We start from the raw sequence: 19,305 nt of genomic DNA on the forward strand, positions 1-19,305 counted from the left end.
ATAATCTAATTTAAAAAATGTTTGAAATTGGGGGGAAAAGAAATTAAAACTATATTTGGCTGCTTGAAAGCAGAAATTCTGCAGCCGGTGGCCAATATTATTAATTTTTTTTATGAACGGTTTATAATTCTGGAGCCTGTTCAATCAGATAAAATATGGTGTGTATATACAAATCTTCACACTGTGGTTTACCACTGCTACCTATATATGCCCTAACTTGCCTTAGCAATCATGGGCTTGTCTTAAATTTTTTCAGGAAACTGAGCAGGTTAATGATTTTTTTTTTTTTTTTAGGATTTGCATCTGAAAACCAACAGCACCCCCTGCTGGCATTCAAAATTATTTGACATGAATTTGCAAAACTCGACCGATTTCAAGTTTTATACTTTTTTTCAGCCTGCCAACGCAAATCCTCTTCCGCAAGAGACGAACCGTTTAATAAAAGGCACAGTTTAGCTTTTTATAGATATCAAGACATAAACCCTAAGTTTCCAATGATTTGAACAATCACCGAAACAAGAAAAAAAAAAAACCCAGATAATGGGTAGTCCTCGACATACGGCCACAACTGAATCCAGAATTTCCATTGCCAAGCGAGGCAGTTGTTAAGTGAGATTTGCCCCATTTTACAACCTTTCTTGCCACCGTTGTTAAGCGAATCGCGGAAGTTGTTCAGTTAGTAACACGGTTGTTAAGGGAATCTGGCTCCCCCGTTGACTTTGTGGGTCAAAAGGTCGCAAAAGGGGATCACGTGACCCCCCCAGGTCACTGCAACCGTCATAAATATGAAGCGGTGGCCAAATTTTGATCACGTGACCACGGGGATGCTGCAACGGAGGTAAATGTCTTAAGTCACTTTTTTTCAGTGCCCTTGTAATGTTAATTGGCCACTAAACAATTGGTTATAAATTGAGGAGTACCTATGTTTCTTATGGCAAAAGTGGAACAACTTGCCTGCATAAGTTGTGAATGTTCCAACACTGGAAGTTTTTAAGAAGATGTTGGATAACCATTTGTCTGAAATGATGTAGGGTTTCCTGCCTAAGCAGGGGGTTGGACTAGAAGACCTCCAAGGTCCCTTCCAACTCTGTTCTTCTGTTCTATTCTAAAAATTAAAGCCTCTATGCAAAAGAAGGGGGAAGCGCCGAATGACAATCATCCACCCACATTTTTGGCAGGCTGTTCTGGATCCCAATCAATACGTCTACTCCAGGCTAAACAAACCAGATTCACACTAGTTAAGAGTGTCATATATTATTAAAAGTTTATGCAGTGGTTCACAGGGCCAGATTTTTATGCTGACAGGTTTTCAGTGAAGTGGGAAGAAAAATCAATGCGGATTATTGCCTTGGCAGACAACCCGTCCCATTTGCATTTAATGGAGTCTCAAAATGATTCCGTCCTTATTTTATTTATTTAAAGCATTTACTTAAAGCAGAGGTCTTCAAACTTGGCAGCTTTAAGACTTCAAGCTTTAAGACTTTAAGGCAGCTTTTCTTTTGTATTTTTGTATTTTATATTATAAACTTATTTTTTAATAAAAAAAAAAGAAAAAAAAAGAAGGGTTCTAAAACTGTTCCTTGGGGTCTCCAAACTTGGCAGCTTTAAGACTTGTGGACTTCAACTCCCAGAATTCTCCAGCCAGCTGGCTGGAGAATTCTGGGAGTTGAAGTCCACAAGTCTTGGGGACCACTGACTTAAAGGAACAGTTTTAAAACCCTTCTTCTTTTTTTATTAAAAAATAAGTTTATAATATAAAATACAAAAGAAAATGGTAGGAAAATAAGGGAGGAAAAAGGGAGAAAAGAAAGAAAAGGCATTGACTTCCGACTCCCTTTGACGCGCTGCTGGCTGGGGGATTCTGGGAGTTGAAGTCCACCCATCTTCAAGCTTCCAAGGTTGAGAAACACTGCAGTAGAATAAGATCAAAGCACAGCTTTTTACTTTTACATAATAATACAAACTAGCCATTTCACTACAAATCCATCTCATCGGTAAAACCCAAAAATCAAAGCGTCATTTCCCCCCACCACCACCTCGAGCACAAAGTCCAGAAACGGTTTCCAAGTAGAAACAAAAGTAATTGTTTTATTCTTTGAATCCAAGCAGCCAATTTATCCACCTCTGCTAATTCCATCCACTTTTGCAGCCATTCGTCCATTCTGGGAATCAAACTGTCCTTCCGTTTTTGTGCATAAAGTAATAGCAACAGCCCTTAAGACTTATATACCACTTTGCAGTGCTTTACAGCCTTCTCTAAGCGGCTTATAGAGTCAGCAAATTGCCCCCCCCCCCAACAATCTGGGTCCTCATTTTACCGACCTCGGAAAGATGGAAGGCTGAGCCAACCTTGCACATGACTCATAATTGTGACCACGGTGGCGTCCTGGGGTCATGTGATCCCCCCTTGTGACCTTCTGACCAGCAAAGTCGATGGGGAAGCTGGATTCACTTAACAAGTGGATTCACTTAACGACGATGTTGCTAACTTAACAGCTGCAGTGATTCCCTTAGCAACTAAGGCAAGAAAGGTCATAAAACGGGGCACAAAACCAACTTATTAAGAGCCGCGGTGGCACAGTGGTTAGAGTGCAGCACTGCAGGCTACTTCAGCTGACTGCTAGCTGCAGTTCTGAAGTTCAAATCTCTGCAGGCTCAAGGTTGACTCAACCTTCCATCCTTTCGAGGTGGGTAAAACGAGGACCCAGATTGTTGGGGGCAATATGCGGACTCTGTAAACCACTTAGAGAGGGCTGTAAAAGCACTGTGAAGCAGTATGTAAGTCTAAGTGCTATTGCTGTTGCAGGGAAACTCTGCCCACTGCCAGGAGTTCAATCCTAACCAGGTCAAAGTTGACTCAGCCTTCCATCCTTCCGAGGTGGGTAAAACGAGGACCCAGATTGTTGGGGAAAAGATGTTGACTCTGTAAACCGCTTAGAGAGGGCTGTTAAAGCACTGTGAAGCGGTATATAAGTCTAAGTGCTATTGCTATTGCTACTAACAACTGTCTCACTTAGCAACAAAAAATTTGGGCTCAATTGTGGTCATACAGGCCACCTAAAACCACCGTTTTGGCACTAGGGTGTGTTCTTGTCACTGTTGCCTGCCATGGCTCCAAACGTAGAAAATTTTCCCTACCGTAAAAAGATCAGAAAAGCAGCGGGATCAACCAAGCATTGTCTAGGTGGGGTGCGCCTGTGTATGTACTCTTCTGAGCTATGCAAAGATCTTGTCCCGCTTTCAAGATCTTGAAAGGGCCCGTATCAGCAGAGATATCGCAGCCAAGACCAAGAGACAGCCAAGAAGATTGGGGGGGGGTGCAATTTACTTCTGATTAGGGGTCATCAGGTCAAAAATACACAACACACACTCGCCACGGCCTGTTTCTGTTGTTCCCCTCTGGGAGGAGGTTTCGAAGTATCTATAGCAGGTCTAACAGATTCTGTTAAGGGCTTTGTTCCCTAGGCCATCCGTCTTGTAAACTCGCAAGATTCATTTTTCTCGCTATGTACAGTATAGATCTGAACTAGACTGCGATGTTTCTCTCTGTCACATATGTGCGTGTCTGTGGGGATATGCATAATGATTGTTATCTTTTGAGAGATCAATACAATGAAATTTCTTATTGTATGCTGATTAGTGTACATTTAAAGTGACAAGAATGCTTCTGTTCTATTTCTATTCTTGTTCTATTCCGGTTCTGCTCTATTCCATTTTTGTTCTATTCCATTTTTTGTTCTATTCCTGTTTTGATTCTATTCTATTCTACCATGTTTCCCTGAAAATAAGACCCTGTCTTATAATTTTTGAACCCTGAAATAAGCGCTTGGCCTTATTGCCATGCGCTCAAAAGCCTGATTGGGTTTATTATCAGGGGATGTCTTATTTTGGGGGAAACAGGTGTATTGTATTGTGTATTGTATTGTATTGTATTATATTGTGTATTGTGTATTGTATTGTATTGTATTGTATTGTATTGTATTGTATTGTATTGTATTGTATTGTATTGTATTGTATTGTATTGTATTCTATTCTATTCTATTCTATTCTATTCTATTTTTTTCTTTTTTCTTTTTTTAATTTGATTTATATGCCGCCCTTCTCCGGAGACTCAGGGCGGCTTACAATGCGTTAAGCAATAGCCTTCATCCTTTTGTATATTTTTTATACAAAGTCAGCTTATTGCCCCCACGAACTGGGTCCTCAATTTACCTACCTTAGAAAGGATGGAAGGCTGAGTCAACCTTGAGCCTTGGCGAGATTCGATCTTACTTTAATTGCAGACAGCTGGAGTTAAATTACAATGCATTAGTCTGCTGAGCTATCCAGGCTCCTTTTATTCTGATGCTATTCCACTTGCCCTGGGCCTAATCTTGATTTCTAAGATTTCATGATTCTAATAAAGGAGAATATTTGTAGCTCAGGGTTGAAATGAGGGGTATTTTGGAGCTCTCTGAGGTTGGCTGTTTTCTTGCAGATGTTTCATGACCCAACTAGGCAACATCATCAGTGCTACAAGAGAGTGGGGTTTACAGAGAGGAGCAGGAGCAGGAGGACTGTGGGGTCCTCGTTCTCTGAGCTTGGTTGTTTTCTTGCAGACATTTCATGACCCAACTAGGTAACATCATCAGTGCTAGAAGGGAGTGGGGTTTACAGAGAGGAGGAGGAAGAGGAGGACTGTGGGATTCTTGGTGCTCTCTTGAGTTTGGTTGTTTTTCTTGCAGATGTTTCATGACCCATCCTAGGTAACATCATCAGTGCTCAATCAGTCTGCAAGAAAACACCCAAGCTCAGAGACCACCAAGGACGCCTGTTTTCATGATTCTGATTCCAGAGCGCCTCAAATAAATAATGAAGATGAGGGTGAGATGCTGAAACCCACCACTGTGGGAGCCCCTGCCCTTTGGAATGAACTGCCCCCAGAAATTCGTAAGATCTCCGATCTCCGTGTATTTCGCTGTGCCCTCGAAACCTTGTTGTTCCGCCAGGCGGGGCTATCAATGTAAAGATTTTAATTGGTTTTAAATGTGGGATTTTAAATTTGGGGGTTTTATAATTGAGCCAATTATTTAATAATTTTAAATTATTTTTAAATTTTGTCGGTCTTTGTGCTTTCAATCAGGCTGTACACCACCCTGAGTCCTTCGGGAGAAGGGCGGTATAGAAATAAAATAATAAAATAATAAAATAAAATAAAATAAAATAAAATAAAATAAAATAAAATAAAATAAAATAAAATAAAATAAAATAAAATAAAATAATAAAATAAAATAAAATAATAAAATAATAAAATAAAATAGTTTAGTTTAGTTTAGTTTATTTGATTTGTATACCGCCCTACTCCCGAAGGACTCAGGGCGGTGAACAGCCAAGCAATGAAATACATAAATACACAAAATTTAAAAACCAGATAAAATAAAATAAATAAAATAAAATAAAATAATAAAATAATAAAATAATAAAATAAAATAAAATAAATAAAATAAATAAAATAAAATAAAATAATAAAATAAATAAAATAATAAAATAAATAAAATAATAAAATAAAATAAAATAAAATAAAATAAAATAAAATAAAATAAATACTTGCTTCGGACGGGTGACCTAAAGTTATAGGGATGGATGAGGAACCCCAGGGCTGAAATTGAACCCTGGCAAGACGGAATGGCTCTGGGGGTTTTAAGGCTCTTTGGTCCATGGAGAATTGAACCAAATGAGTTCAAAATCATCCGTCTCGGAGGAGATCCCAAGTAACTGTCTGGGGGGGGGGGAGGGAAATGTCACCAATTCTTAGATCTCCCAATGGATGAATTCAACCACCATCCCAAAGGCCCAAGTCTTTAGGAGACACAATGTCAGGAAGATCTGAACCACTGATGGGGAGACGGCTTCTGATCTCAGCCTGACCCTCAACAAAGCCTCAAAGAGATTAAGATGGAGTGATTCAGTAGGTCTGGGGTCACCAAATTGCTGGAAAGGTTTACTAGGGATTAACGGGTTTACTTGTGCACACAAACAGTCCTTTTTTTGGGTTAATCTCCAAGGATTAACAGTTGAGTTTTAGAAGCGTCTCAAAAAGCAAGAACATTAAAACAGCAAAGCCCATGAATGTAAAAATAAATGAATTTGGGTCTAAATTAGCTACTCGGGGGTTCCAATCTTTGACCTTTTGTAACCCCTGGAGTCTCGATTCTCTTGAATTACACTTTTTGCTCACATGGCTGGAATTGTGGTTTTTTTGTTTTTTGTTTTGTAATGACTTTGTGGCTGATCTTCTGACTGTTAATGTTTTTGGTGCTTTATTGCTTGGTAAAATGGATTTCTACTGCTTCTCTAATACAACTTGTAAACTGCTATCTAAAATTGCCCAGGCATTTTTGCCAGCCTGAATTGTTTTAGGGAAGGTAAAGAATGTTTTTCAAACTTGGCAACTTTAAGACATGTGAATTTAAAACTCCCAGAATTCCCCAGCTAGCGTGGCTGGGAGTTGAAGTCCAGGTGTGTTAAAGCTGCCAGCAATGTTTGAAAAACGTTGCAATAAATCCTCAAAAGAAAACGAACAAGGAAGTCCAGTTGCCTCCTTGAAAAAGCACCTTTGGTCATTTCTACATATATTTTGGGTAGTTCTCTCTTTTCCCCCCCCCCCCTTTCTTCTTTCCCCCATTGTAGTCTTTTTGATAATCTGTTATCGCATTATAATCTCCTATGATGCAAATATTTTTTCTTTCTAATTCAATAATTTTATCATATAAGGTTTTGTAAAATTCTTTTTGATTGTCATTGGGGGCATAAATTACCACTAATAAATTTTTTAAAAAAATTATCTTTATTTCTATTGCCAGAATTCTTCCTTTGGGGTCTGCAAATATTAAGTTTGCCTTTATCTCTTCTTTAATGTAGACAGCTATTCCTTTCTTTTTCTCCTGATCTGCAGAAACTGTAAACAGAGTCCCGAATTTGGGGCAATCTAAATATTTTTCATCTGTTTTTAAGATGTGTGTTTCCTGTAAACATATAATATATGCATTTTGTTTTATTAAGTTTGCCAAAATCTTTTTTCTTTTTGTCGTTGAGTTTGGTCCATTTATGTTAATAGATAAGAGTTTCACCTCTTTTTCCATAACCCTAATTATATCTCGTTTTTTGTCTTCTCTTTGCTCTTATTTCCCTTTCTGTTCTGATCGCTGTCTTAGGCTCTTCTCTTTCTTGTTGTTGTTGATTGGTATCTTTTACTTCTTGTTCTTCGTCTTTATTTTTTGGTTGGTCTTGTTCTTCTTGAGAATTTGAATCTCTCAAGCACCTTTGGGACAACTGTGACTTGGATGACTGAGAATCTCTAAACTTTTAGCTATACAATTTGGGATGAACCCCCTTTGAACGTGTGGGAGTAGGAATGGATTTCCAGAGGAAAAATGGCAGACTACAGGAACCAGGAGCACCACTCCGGTGACCCGGAGGTCACAGATAAACCTCCAAGTGCTTCAACGACCCTCTAAAAGGATGCAAATGACCAGCTGTCTGCAAGGAACATAAATCCTTCCATTCCCTACTATCTTGTCAGAGTTGAGGAAGCTTCTTGGATGAGAAGCGAAATGTCTTCAAAAGAAAAAAAAAAACCAAGAATGTCCAGTTGCTTTCTGAAAAAGCACCTTTGGGACAACCATGGATGACTGAGAATCTCTAAAAAATGAAGGTAAAGGTTCCCCTCGCACATATACATATGTGCTAGTCATTCCCGACTCTAGGGGGCAGTGCTCATCTCTGTTTTTAAGCCAAAGAGCCAGCGCTGTCCGAAGAAGTCTCCGTGGTCATGTGGTCGGCATGACTCAACAGCGCATGGAACGCTGTTACCTTCCCACCAAAGTGGTCCCTATTTTTCTACTTGCATTTTTTACGTGCTTTCAAACGGCTAGATTGGGAGAAGCTGGGACAAGTAACAGGAGCTCACTCCATTACGCAGCACTAGGGATTCGAACTGCTGAACTGCTGATCGACAAACTCAGCGTCTTAGCCCCTGAGCCACTGCATCCGAGAATCTCTACAGACGAATGAATCCTCAAGACTCCAAAACATACTTTCTAAGAAATTACTACATGATTTCTTTCAGGGGCAATATTTATTTATTTATTTATTTATTTATTTATTTATTTATTTATGTATTTATTTATTTGTTTGTTTGTTTGTTTGTTTGTTTGTTCGATTTATATGCCGCCCTTCTCCGGAGACTCAGGGCGGCTTACAATGCTTTTAAGCAATAGCCTTCATACTTTTGTATATACCAGCTTAGTAGGGCTTTCCCCCCCCCCCAAGCGGTGTTCTTTTTTATACAAAGTCAGCTTATTACCCCCACAATCCGGGTCCTCATTTTACCTACCTCAGAAGGATGGAAGGCTGAGTCAACCTTGAGCCTGGTGAGATTCGAACTTGCAATAATTGCAGGCAGCTGGCAGCTAAGTGCTACTTAACAGCACTTTAGTCCACTGCTCCACCAAGGCTCCTACTACATAATTTCTTTCAGGGGCAATATTCGCGCGAGTGGGGCCGCAAGGGTGAAAATGGGGATGATTTTGTGAGAGGGGCATGTGTGCGCATGTGTGAGTGCCAGCAGTGGGGCCACGAGTGCCTGCAACAAGACACACGTGAGAGGAGCTGCAAGCGCCTGCAACAGGGCTCGCGCAAGTGTGAATGTGAACGCCTGCAATAGGTTTTGCACGAGTGTGGGCACGAGTGCATGCAAGTGAGGGGCTGGCCAGATGCACACCCAACAACCAGCCACTCATAAGGCCCAGTTGCAATTAGGCTGCGGCCCACAGTTTGGGGACCCCTGTTTTAAATCCCCCAGAAAACATCCATACAACAATATGAGCTGTTCAGTGCTGAAGTTGCAAAAAAATTTCCACAGTTTCAAAAAAAGGAAGAGATGAAAGAAAGTACAAATATTTGCTCCTCGGGGTGACGCAGAGAAACAGGAAGCGTAGAGTAGGGAAAAAGAAACATAATACATAGAATTTCAAGCCACAATTTCCGTAAAGAGTGCAGGGCTGAACACAGCCAAAAGCTCATCTCGGTTTTAAAGCAGCACAGGTAATAGGTAGTCCTTGACTTGAGACCACAATTCAGCCTAACATTTCTGTTGTCAAGCGAGACAGTTGTTAAGTGAATTTTGCCCCATTTTACAATGATTCTTGCCACATTTATTAAGCGAATCACTGTAGTTGTTAAGTTAGTAACACAGTTACTAACTTAACTTCCCCACTGGCTTTGCTTGGAAGAAGGTCACAAGAGGTATTCCATGACCCTGGAACACTGCGACCGTCATAAATAGGAACCGGTTGCCAAACATCTCAATTTTGAGTAGGTGACCCTGGAGGTGCTGCAACGGACGTAAATGTGAAAAGTCACCTCTTTCAGTGTTGTTGTAACTGCGAACGGTCACAGAACAAACTGTTGTAAGTGAAGGACTACCTCTAGAAGCCTGCCTATTACCATAAGTCATGAGGGTTGTAAAAGGGTCTCCAACATAATAATAATAATAATAATAACAACAACAACTTTATTGTCATTATACGTGTATACACAGTATACCCATACAACGAAATTCACTTAACACCCAAAGATCAGGTCCAACATGCATAACAATCCCCAAACACACTCCCACCAGTGGTGGGTTCTAACCAGCTTTACTATCGGTTCTCTTCGTGCGCGATCGCCTCTTCGTGCACGCGCTGCGCTCGCATGCGTGCCAAACTTGCGCTCTGCGCAAGTGCGTTACAAATCTGCCCAGCTGAGGTGCAACAATCCACTCTGCCGCACCTATCAGCTGGGCTAAAAAAGAAGAAATAAAAGGTAGGAATAACGCAGGGACGGGTGGGAGGGCCCAGCTCCCGAACAAAGAGAACCAGTTCGGTGACGTCATATCGTCACCGCTACCAGCTCGGCCAAACCGAGCGGAATCCACCACTGACTTCCACCCACCACAATTCCCCACCCCTAAACCACCCAAACATCCACACAACAGACCAAGTTAACAGACCAAGATAAGCCACCTGATTTTATCATCTTTTTTTGCAGCAGTCGTTAAATGAATGCTACGGTCGTTAAGAAAAGCCCTTAAGGCCTGAAATAGAAATTACAAAATGACCAAAGCCGCAACATACAGGGGAAACCATTATAAGATGCTCCATAGGTGGCACCTAGTGCCAGCTAGACTTGCGAAGATGTTTCCCAACGCTTCAGCAACTTGTTGGAAGTGTGGTAAGGAGTTCGGCACTTTCTATCATATGTGGTGGACCTGCTCAATGACAAAAAGGTTCTGGTCTAGAATTCAAATCTGGTTACGAGAGATAATTGATGTGGAATTAAATTTATCCCCCAAAATTTTTCTTCTGGGAATAATCAGCAATGGATTGACTAAGGAAAAAATTCAACTTATTATACATATTACGACAGCAGCCAGATTAGTCTATGCGAAATTTTGGAAAGAAAAAACCATACCACCGGAGGAAATTTTAATAAACAAAATTTTAGAATGCGCAGAAATGTCAAAACTAACGAATGAGCTAAACAATGACGAGGAGTCTAAACACCGAGTAGAAGGGGGAAAGTGGTATGAATGGTTAAATAATAGGATAAAATCATGATGTCAGGGTATGCTTATTATTGTGCTTATTACTTGCAATTTAAGTGTGTAGTATATCTGATATATATCTTGTAAATATGTACAAACACTGCACTGCTGATCTTAGTAGAGATCTGTTATGTTTTTTTTTTAATTACAAAACCAATAAAGTATATTTAAGAAAAAAAAGAAAAGCCCTCGTTCTCTACGGGGCGTTTTTGCCAAAAACCGGAAGTGAAGTTTGCTTTGGATTAGCGAGGGATGGCATATAAATTTAATAAATAAAAAATAAAAACAAAAACATGTCACTGAGGGAGGTGAGCAGTTAAGGAATACAAAATATAAACAAACAACACCTAAAAACGTGGCCATATGATGAGGGAGGGGGTGTTGTAACTTTAGAACTGTAAATTTTGGGGGGGGTCCGTCATAACTCGAATGGTCATAAGTCAAGGACCACCTGCAACTAAAATAGGAGGCAAGAAAATCCAAGCACCTTTTCACAAAGCTGAACTCTGAGCTCTTCCAAAGCAGTGCAATTTGTATTTACTTTATTTTTTATTTTTTAAAAAATATCCTAGTATTACCGCACTTACTGTTTTAAGTGAGGGAGGATCTGCTTTTCCGGGAGTCACTGTCAATTCCCCATTTTTCTGCTGTTCATGAACTTCCAAAGCATCCACTAACTGGGTTCCTATAGTCAGCCGGTGTCGTTTTCTCACCTATAAGCCATGCAAACATGCGTTTGAACTGGGGATGCCAAAAGTCTAAAAAAAGCAATGTTTTATTTTTTTTCCTCCCCAAATAGCAAGAGCAATAGCACTTAGACTTATATACCACTTCATAGTGCTTTACAGTCCCTCTCTAAGCGGTTTACAGAGTCAGCCTCTTGCCCCCCAACATAAAATGGGGGGGGGAGTTTGGTAATAAAAACAAGCCATTAAAAAAAGAAACAGCAACAGTGTTGGGAAAGTTAAAAAGATGAAGTTGTTGTTGTTATTATTAGTAGTAGGAGTAGTATATGGCAGGGTGGATAAAAATAAATGATTTTTTTAAAAAAATCAAAAAAATCGATTTTTTTTAATTTAAATCGGATTTTTTTTAATTTAAATCGGATTTTTTTGATTTTTATCGAATTTATTTTAATAAAAAACTTTTGGGGTAAAAATTTATCATAAGATAGTTTTCTATTTAAGATACATAAATAATTTAGTTTATTCAGCATGAAATGGAGCTGAGTTATGTAGCAGGAGGCTGTATATTCTGCAACACTGGGACTATCGGTGAGTCAACAGTGGGTCAAAGGAGTAGCAGAGATGACAGTTGCTCTTTGAAAATTATGATTTAAATCGAGTTGATTTAAATCAAGCCTTTTTACTAGTGATTTAAATCATGATTTAAATTGTGATTTAAATCGACTCGATTTAAATCAAATCCACCCTGGTATATGGCGTTTTTATAGTAGCCAGGAGACCACAATGCAATTGCTGAGTAGTAGTTTGGCTGTCAAGGTACCAGCTCTGTTTGGGCCTACAACAACTCACCACAACCAATTCACCCAAGGGTTATACTAATATCGAAGAAATAGTGGAAAAAAATAATTAAAGGACGCCAAAGGAAGGACGAAATGAAATGGAAATGACAAAATTTTAAATTGTTTTTTAAAGTTATTTTAAATAATTAAATTGAATGGTTGAATTGTCCTGCAACGAATTGGCCACGGCAAGTTGTCCCATGTTCTAGGAAATGCCCGTGTGCTTCCCAAGGTGTGTCAAAGGAGGGTGAGCTGGCTTTGCACCAGAAAAGAAAGGCAAGCAGCTCTTCCTGCAGTGCCACCCGAGGCCCCTTCCCTTCCCAGAAACCACCTCGCAAACAGGCATCGCAAATGGGAAGGTTCAGAGCCAACAGGAATCTGACTGCCTGCACAGAACACCAACTTGTCTCCCCACTGAAGTGGTACATATTTATCTATTCCAGGGGTGCTAAATTCAAGCCCTGCGGGCAGGATTTAACCCGCAGGGTGCTTAGATCTGGTCTGCAGGGCCGCCTTGGAAACCGCAAAGGACCAGCCCGTGGTATCTCTGCCAGAGAAAACAGGCTCCATTTTCACTGGCAGAGGGCTGCAGGAGGCCAGTACAGCCGAAAATGGAGCCTTGGGGGGGGGGGGGGGGGGGCTGAAGGCTGCAGAACGTCAAACTGGCCACGCCTACCCCAGCCATGCCTACTCAGCCCGAGGTCAAACACAACCCTGATGTGGCCCTCAATGAAATCAAGTTTGACACTCCTGATCTACTCGCAGAGAACATGCTTCCAAACTGTTCGGTGGACAGAAGCTGAGGCGAGTGACGGGAGCTCACCCTGCCACACAGTGCTAGGACTCGAACCGCTGGAGCAGAGACCGTCTTCAGCGTCATTAAGCCACTGAGCCTCCGTGCCTCAAGAGATGAGGTCACTGTCAGAAAGCACAACAGCCACTGGGAAAAAGGTCTCTTTTGCGCCAAGTACCACATTGCAGGCAATGGCATGGAAAGATCTTCCCTGAAGAGGAAAAGGTGTTGAAAAGCTGGCACAATGGGACATGTTCTTCACCAGGGGTGTCAAACTCACGTTGTCACGGCAGCGTCACATGACATATCGGGACTTTTTTTCCCCCTTTCGCTAAACCGGGCATGAGTGTGTCGAGTGTGTGACGCATCCAGCCCGCAGCCTGGGAGTTTGACAGCCCTGTTCTTCAGTGCCATGCACTCGTTATTTAGGATTTATAACCAGTATTTGTAACAAATGGATGTAAGTTGAGGACTACCCAGGGACACGGCAATCATCATAAATATGAGACAGTTGCTAAGCATCTGAATTTTGATTATGTGACCACAGGGATGCTGCAACGGTCGTGTGAAAAACAGCCAGAGGTCACTTCTTTTAGTACCGTTGTACCTTCAAACGGTCACTGAGCAAACAGTTGTAAGATGAGGACTGCCTGCATATATTTTGCCCACCTGCTGCTCTGTTTCAAGTGAACGAATCCTCTTCCTTTCCACTTTAAAATCATTGTCGCTGTCATCTTCATAGAATGAGGCCTGCTGTTTGGCAGAGAGTTTTGAAGCCAATGTAGTTCGTGAGACGCTTTCTGCAATAACAATAAATCAAAGGCAATCCTCTAGAATAACAGAGATGGAAGGGACCTTGGAGGTCTTCTAGTCCAACCCCCTGCTTAGGCAGGAAACCCTGCACCACTTCAGACAAATGGTTATCCAACATCTTAAAAACTTCCAGTGTTGGAGCATTTACAACTTCTGGAGGCAAGTTGTTCCATTGGTTGATTGTTTTCCCTGTCAGGAAATTTCTCCTTAGTCCTAGATTGTTTCTCTCCTTGATGAGTTTCCACCTGTTGCTTCTCGCCCTGCCTTCAGGCGCTTTGGAAAATAAATTGACTCCCCCTCTTCTTTGTGGCAGCCCCCCGAGATATTGGAAGATTGCTATCATGTCCCCACCAGCCCTTCTTTTCTCTAGACTAGCCAAACCCAAATCCTGCAACCGTTCTTCATACTATGTTTTAGTCTCCAGGCCTTTAATCATCTTTTGACTCATCAATCCAAAAGATGAATTCAATTCAATTCAAATAGTTGCCAAGCATCCAAATTTTGATCATGTGACCATGAGGATGCTGTAACAGTAGTAAGTGTGGAAAAACAATCATAAGTCGCATTTTTAGCACCGTTGGTCACTAAACAAATGGTTGTATGTCAAGTTTTTTTCAAGTAGTGACCTCCGAGAAAGGAAAAATAGTTATACAACATATACCTATGTTTTCATCGAAAAATGCTGGACAAACTGGACTGTACAATATTTATACGTGCAAGGCATAATAAGTGCAAGGCATTACAGAGCCTGTAGTACAGTGGACTAAAGCACTGTTATTAACATCTGCTGCTTGCAATTACTGCAAGTTCAAATTTCACCAGGCTCAAGGTTGACTCAGCCTTCCATCCTTTCAAAGGTAGGTAAAATGAGGACCCAGATTGTGGGGGCAATAAGCTGACTTTGTATAAATATACAAAAGTATGAAGGCTATTGCTTAACGCATTGTAAGCCGCCCTGAGTCTCCGGAGAAGGGCGGCATATAAATTAAAGCAAAAAAAAAAAAAAAAAAAGGACTAGCTCTATTCTCGTTTGATATTATGCTAGGAAAGACTAACGTGGCCTTATTCAGCCAATCCAGAAATATTCGAAGCCAAGAGTTCCTGTTGAGTTTATTTCGTTTGTCCTAGATTGCTTCTCTCCTTGATGAGTTTCCACCCGTTGCTTCTCGCCCTGCCTTCAAATGGTTTAGAGAATAGCTTGACTCCCTTTTCTTTGTGGCAGCCCCTGAGATATTGGAAGACTGCTATCATGTCTCCCCTGGTCCTTCTTTTCATCAAACTAGACATCCCCAATTCCTGCAACCGTTCTTCATATGTTTTAGCTTCCAGTCCCCTCATCATCTTTGTTGCTCTTCTCTGCACTCTTTCTAGAGTCTCAACATATGTTTTTTGTATTGTGGCGACCAAAACTGAATGCAGTATTCCAAGTGTGGCCTTACCAAGGCATTATAAAGTGGTATTAACACTTCACGTGATCTTGATTCTATCCCTCTGTTTATGCAGCCTAGAACTGTGTTGGCTGTTTTGGCAGCTGCTGCACATGGCTGGCTCATATTAAGCGATAATCCACTAGGACTCCAAGATCCCTCTCACAGTTACTACTATTGAGCGAGGTACCACATATACTGTACCTGTGCATTTTGTTTTTCTTCCCTAAATGTAGAACCTTAGAGGAGTCTATGAAACAGAAAACAATTTTATAAGCATCCAATTCAACAGAAAAATGTAACCTGGCACACAAGAAGGAAATACAGGTAGTCTTCCTCGACTTACAAAGTTCACTTAATGACCACTCAAAGTTAGAACGGCACTGAAAAAAGTGATTTATGATCATTTTTTATGACCATGGCTAGTCTAGTGAAGAGAAGGACCAGGGGAGAAAGGATAGCAAGTTTTCCAATATTTGAGGGGCTGCCACAGAGAGGAGGGGGTCAACCACTGGTCGATTTCTATCGGTTCTATCCGGTTTGGGTGAACCAGTAGTGGCGGCGGGAGGCTCTGCACATGTGCAGAAGGCTCTGCGCACACACAGATGTGGCACATACGTTCACATTTGCAAATTGGTAGCAAAGGTAAGTGAATCCCACTACTGGGCTCAACCTATTCTCCAAAGCACCTGAAGGCCAGACAAGGAACAATGGATGGAAACTGATCAAGGAGAGAAGCAACCTAGAACTAAGGAGAAATTTCCTGACAGTTAGAACAATTAATCAGTGGAACAACTTGCCTCCAGAAGTTGTGGATGCTCCACCACTGGAGGTTTTTAAGAAGAGACTGGACAACCACTTGTCTGGAATGGTAAAGGGTCTCCTGCTTGAACAGGGCGTTGGAGTAGAAGACCTCCAAGGTCCCCTTCCATCACTGTTATTCTAGTATAAAGGAGGGTTGTGTCCTTTAAAGCCCCTTAGATGATACCTTTGTTGGTTGAGCTACTTCCACCGTCTAGTGAGGTCTCCATTGCATGACTGGGGAAGAAAGAAGACGTGGTTTGGCAGCCTCCTTCTGGATCCTGACCGGACGATTTAGCATGGCATGGGCATCGGCAGAGTTTCAAAGCCTCGGTCTTCTTGCATTCTTTTGAGCACAAGTCATCCAGTGGTTTTTCTAAACAGCAGACAAGGTAGATAATAGATAGATGATAGATAGATAGATAGATAGATGAGAAAGAGAGAGAGACAGATGGATGATAGATAGATAGATAGATAGATAGATAGATAGATAGATAGATAGATAGATATGATATATATATATATATATATATATATATATCCCCTGGATGGGGAGGAACAGGCTCAACCCTTCCAAGACTGAGTGGCTGTGGCTCCCGGTATCCCGATATAGTCAGTTGACTCCATCACTGACTATTGGGGGCGAGTCGTTGGCCCCCACAGAGCGGGCTCGCAATCTGGGAGTCCTCCTGGATATGCAGCTGTCCTTGGAGGAACATCTGACGGCTGTAACCAGGGGGACCTTTTGTCAGGTTCGCCTGATTCGCCAGTTGCGGCCCTTTCTTGATCGGGATTCCCTGTGCACAGTCACTCACGCCCTCGTCATCTCTTGCCTTGATTACTGCAACGCTCTCTACATGGGGCTCCCCTTGAGGAGCACCCGGAGGCTCCAACTGGTCCAGAACGCAGCAGCGCGGGTAGTGACGGGAGCAGCATGGCGCTCCCATGTAACACCGCTCCTGCGTGAGCTGCACTGGCTCCCGGTGGTCTTCCGGGTGCGCTTCAAGGTGTTGGTTATCACCTTTAAAGCGCTCCATGGCATAGGGCCTAGCTATCTTCGAGACCGCCTGCTGCCATCGACGACCTCCCATCGACCCATGCGCTCCCACAGAGAGGGCCTCCTCGGGGTGCCATCAGCCAAACAGTGCAGGCTGGTGACCCCAGGGGGAGGGCCTTCTCTGTGGGGGCACCTACCCTCTGGAATCAGTTGCCCCCAGAGATAAGGAGAATCCAAGACCTCAGTGCCTTCCGCCGTGCCCTTAAAACCTTTTTTTTCCAGCAAGCCAGGCTGGCCTAATTTTTTAAGTGTTTTTAATTGTTTTGTTTATCGTTTTTTAATTAATGGGGCCAAATTTATATATATCTTTTAATTGTATTTTAATATTTGTACTTGATGTTTTTACTTGGCTGTTCACCGCCCTGAGTCCTCAGGGAGAAGGGCGATATACAAATTCAAAATAAATAAATAAATAAATAAATAAATAAATAAATAAATAAATAAATAAATAAATAAATAAATAAATAAAAGAGAGAGAGAGAGAGAGAGAGAGAGAGAGACGGATGATAGAGATATAGAGATAGATAGATAGATAGATAGATAGATAGATAGATAGATAGATAGATAGATAGATAGATAGACAGATAGATATGGATGGATGGATAGAGATAAATGAGACAGACAGATAGATGACAGACAGACGGCAGATACGGTAGGTAGGTAGATCAGATAAAGACAGATGGATAGATAGATATGGATAGATGGATGGATAGAGATAGATGACAGATAAGTAGGTAAGGTAGGAGAGAGACAGAGAGAGAGAAACTGACAGACAGACCAACCAACAGATAGTATAGATAGATGGATGGAGATAAATAATGGATAGATATGGACAGATGGATAGACATAGATAAAATCAGCAGGAAGAATGAAGCCAAAAGGAGAGTCTTGATGGGCTCAAACAGGCCCACCCAAGGCCTCACCATAGAGCGACTGCTGCCAGGCCAGCGCAGAGCAGAGCAGGGCCAAGCTTTTCCCACTTCCAGTGGGACTCTCCAGCAGGCAGTGTTGCTTGGAGCTCAGCCCCTTCACAATCTGTAAAGAAGGAAATGAATTTCGCCAGCACGGAAAACAAGCTGCCGCCTTTTTTTTTTTAATATATGTTTTGCTGTAAGATGGCAACTAAGAAGATCTGCTTTACCTGTCGCTTTCCAACCGTTTCCCTAATTTGATTCACAGCAGAAACAAATTTGAAAAATAATAATAGACGGCTATCTATTTCAAAACATGGAATTTCGACGGCAAATGCAATTTCTACTCTGTGTGAAAGGCTGGGTCCGGACTCCCCGACCTCAATACTATATTAAAAACTTTCCATTTCTGACTTAAATAGACTGCAGAATCCCAAGATCATGCGCTCACCATTTGCGACCTTCCCAGCCAGTGCCCAACCAACAAAGTAATGAGGGAAGCCAGATTTGCTTAACGACCATATGATCCACTTAACAATTGCAGTGATTCAATTTAACCACCAGGGCAAAAAAAAAAAAAATGGGGCTAATAATTTTCACTATGATTTAAAAGGTTTGAATTTAATCCTGTTGCTTTTCTTTTTTTTATTTTTGAAAAACAAACACCAAGCAAAGCTTTTAAAAGTTGAAAGACAGGGGAAAAAAATTACGGAAGCTGGAGAAAATCCTTGTTTACAACTGTAAAGTGATGTTTCTCAATTTTGGGAATTTTAAGAAGGGTGGACTTCAACTCCCAGAATTCCCCATCCAGCATGCTGATTGGCTGCATGCACCTAACAATTCTAGGAGTTTAAGTTGCCAAAGTTGAGAAATACTTTTGTAGAGGCTTAAGCATAATCTTACAATCATCATCCTCTTTTAACAACCCCATAATCCCTTGTGGGATGGAATCTGGGCAACTGAACGGGGCTGAGTGTTTACTGGCCAGATGCCTTTCCTGTCGCCAGTGCAGAGTTATATTCAGGAGATATTCTCATTGAGCCCAGAGAGAGAAATATCTGCCTCTACCTAGGATCGAACTCACAGCCTCCTGATCGTGAGGCAGGAGCGCCATCTCTAGGCCACCGCACCACTCTTAAGCATAGCCTTACAACGACTGCTATAAAATCATTGCTTTTCAGACTTACTGCGTTCATCATAGCAAGTTGCGATGGATACGCCTTACAAGGGAAGAGAATTTTTACACCGCCGATGGTGTATTCTGACGTTCGTAATGCCATAATCGCATTGGCTTATCAGGACGTCTACCTTCAAGAAAAAAGAAGCAGTGTTTTAAATTATAAACTTTTGA

The 19,305-nt window shown here is 41.5% G+C and overlaps 1 protein-coding gene across 1 annotated transcript in view; it reads right to left on the reverse strand.

The window, feature by feature from the left end:
- Window positions 1-19,234, reverse strand: part of BRIP1 (BRCA1 interacting DNA helicase 1) — a 130,446-nt gene extending 111,212 nt beyond the window's left edge. Inside the window, exons 1-5 of the mRNA XM_070945084.1 lie at window positions 19,142-19,234; window positions 17,967-18,078; window positions 16,174-16,362; window positions 13,615-13,745; window positions 11,215-11,340 (exon numbers count right to left, since the gene is read on the reverse strand). Coding sequence (XP_070801185.1) covers window positions 11,215-11,340; window positions 13,615-13,745; window positions 16,174-16,362; window positions 17,967-18,078; window positions 19,142-19,234 — 651 coding nt within the window. The remainder of the gene's footprint in view (window positions 1-11,214; window positions 11,341-13,614; window positions 13,746-16,173; window positions 16,363-17,966; window positions 18,079-19,141) is intronic.
- Between the last annotated feature and the right edge of the window lie 71 nt (window positions 19,235-19,305).

This window comes from Pituophis catenifer, unplaced genomic scaffold, assembly GCF_029215685.1.
Source record: "Pituophis catenifer annectens isolate HBS135680 unplaced genomic scaffold, rPitCat1.0.hap2 SCAF_1, whole genome shotgun sequence".
Classification (NCBI taxonomy): domain Eukaryota; kingdom Metazoa; phylum Chordata; class Lepidosauria; order Squamata; family Colubridae; genus Pituophis; species Pituophis catenifer.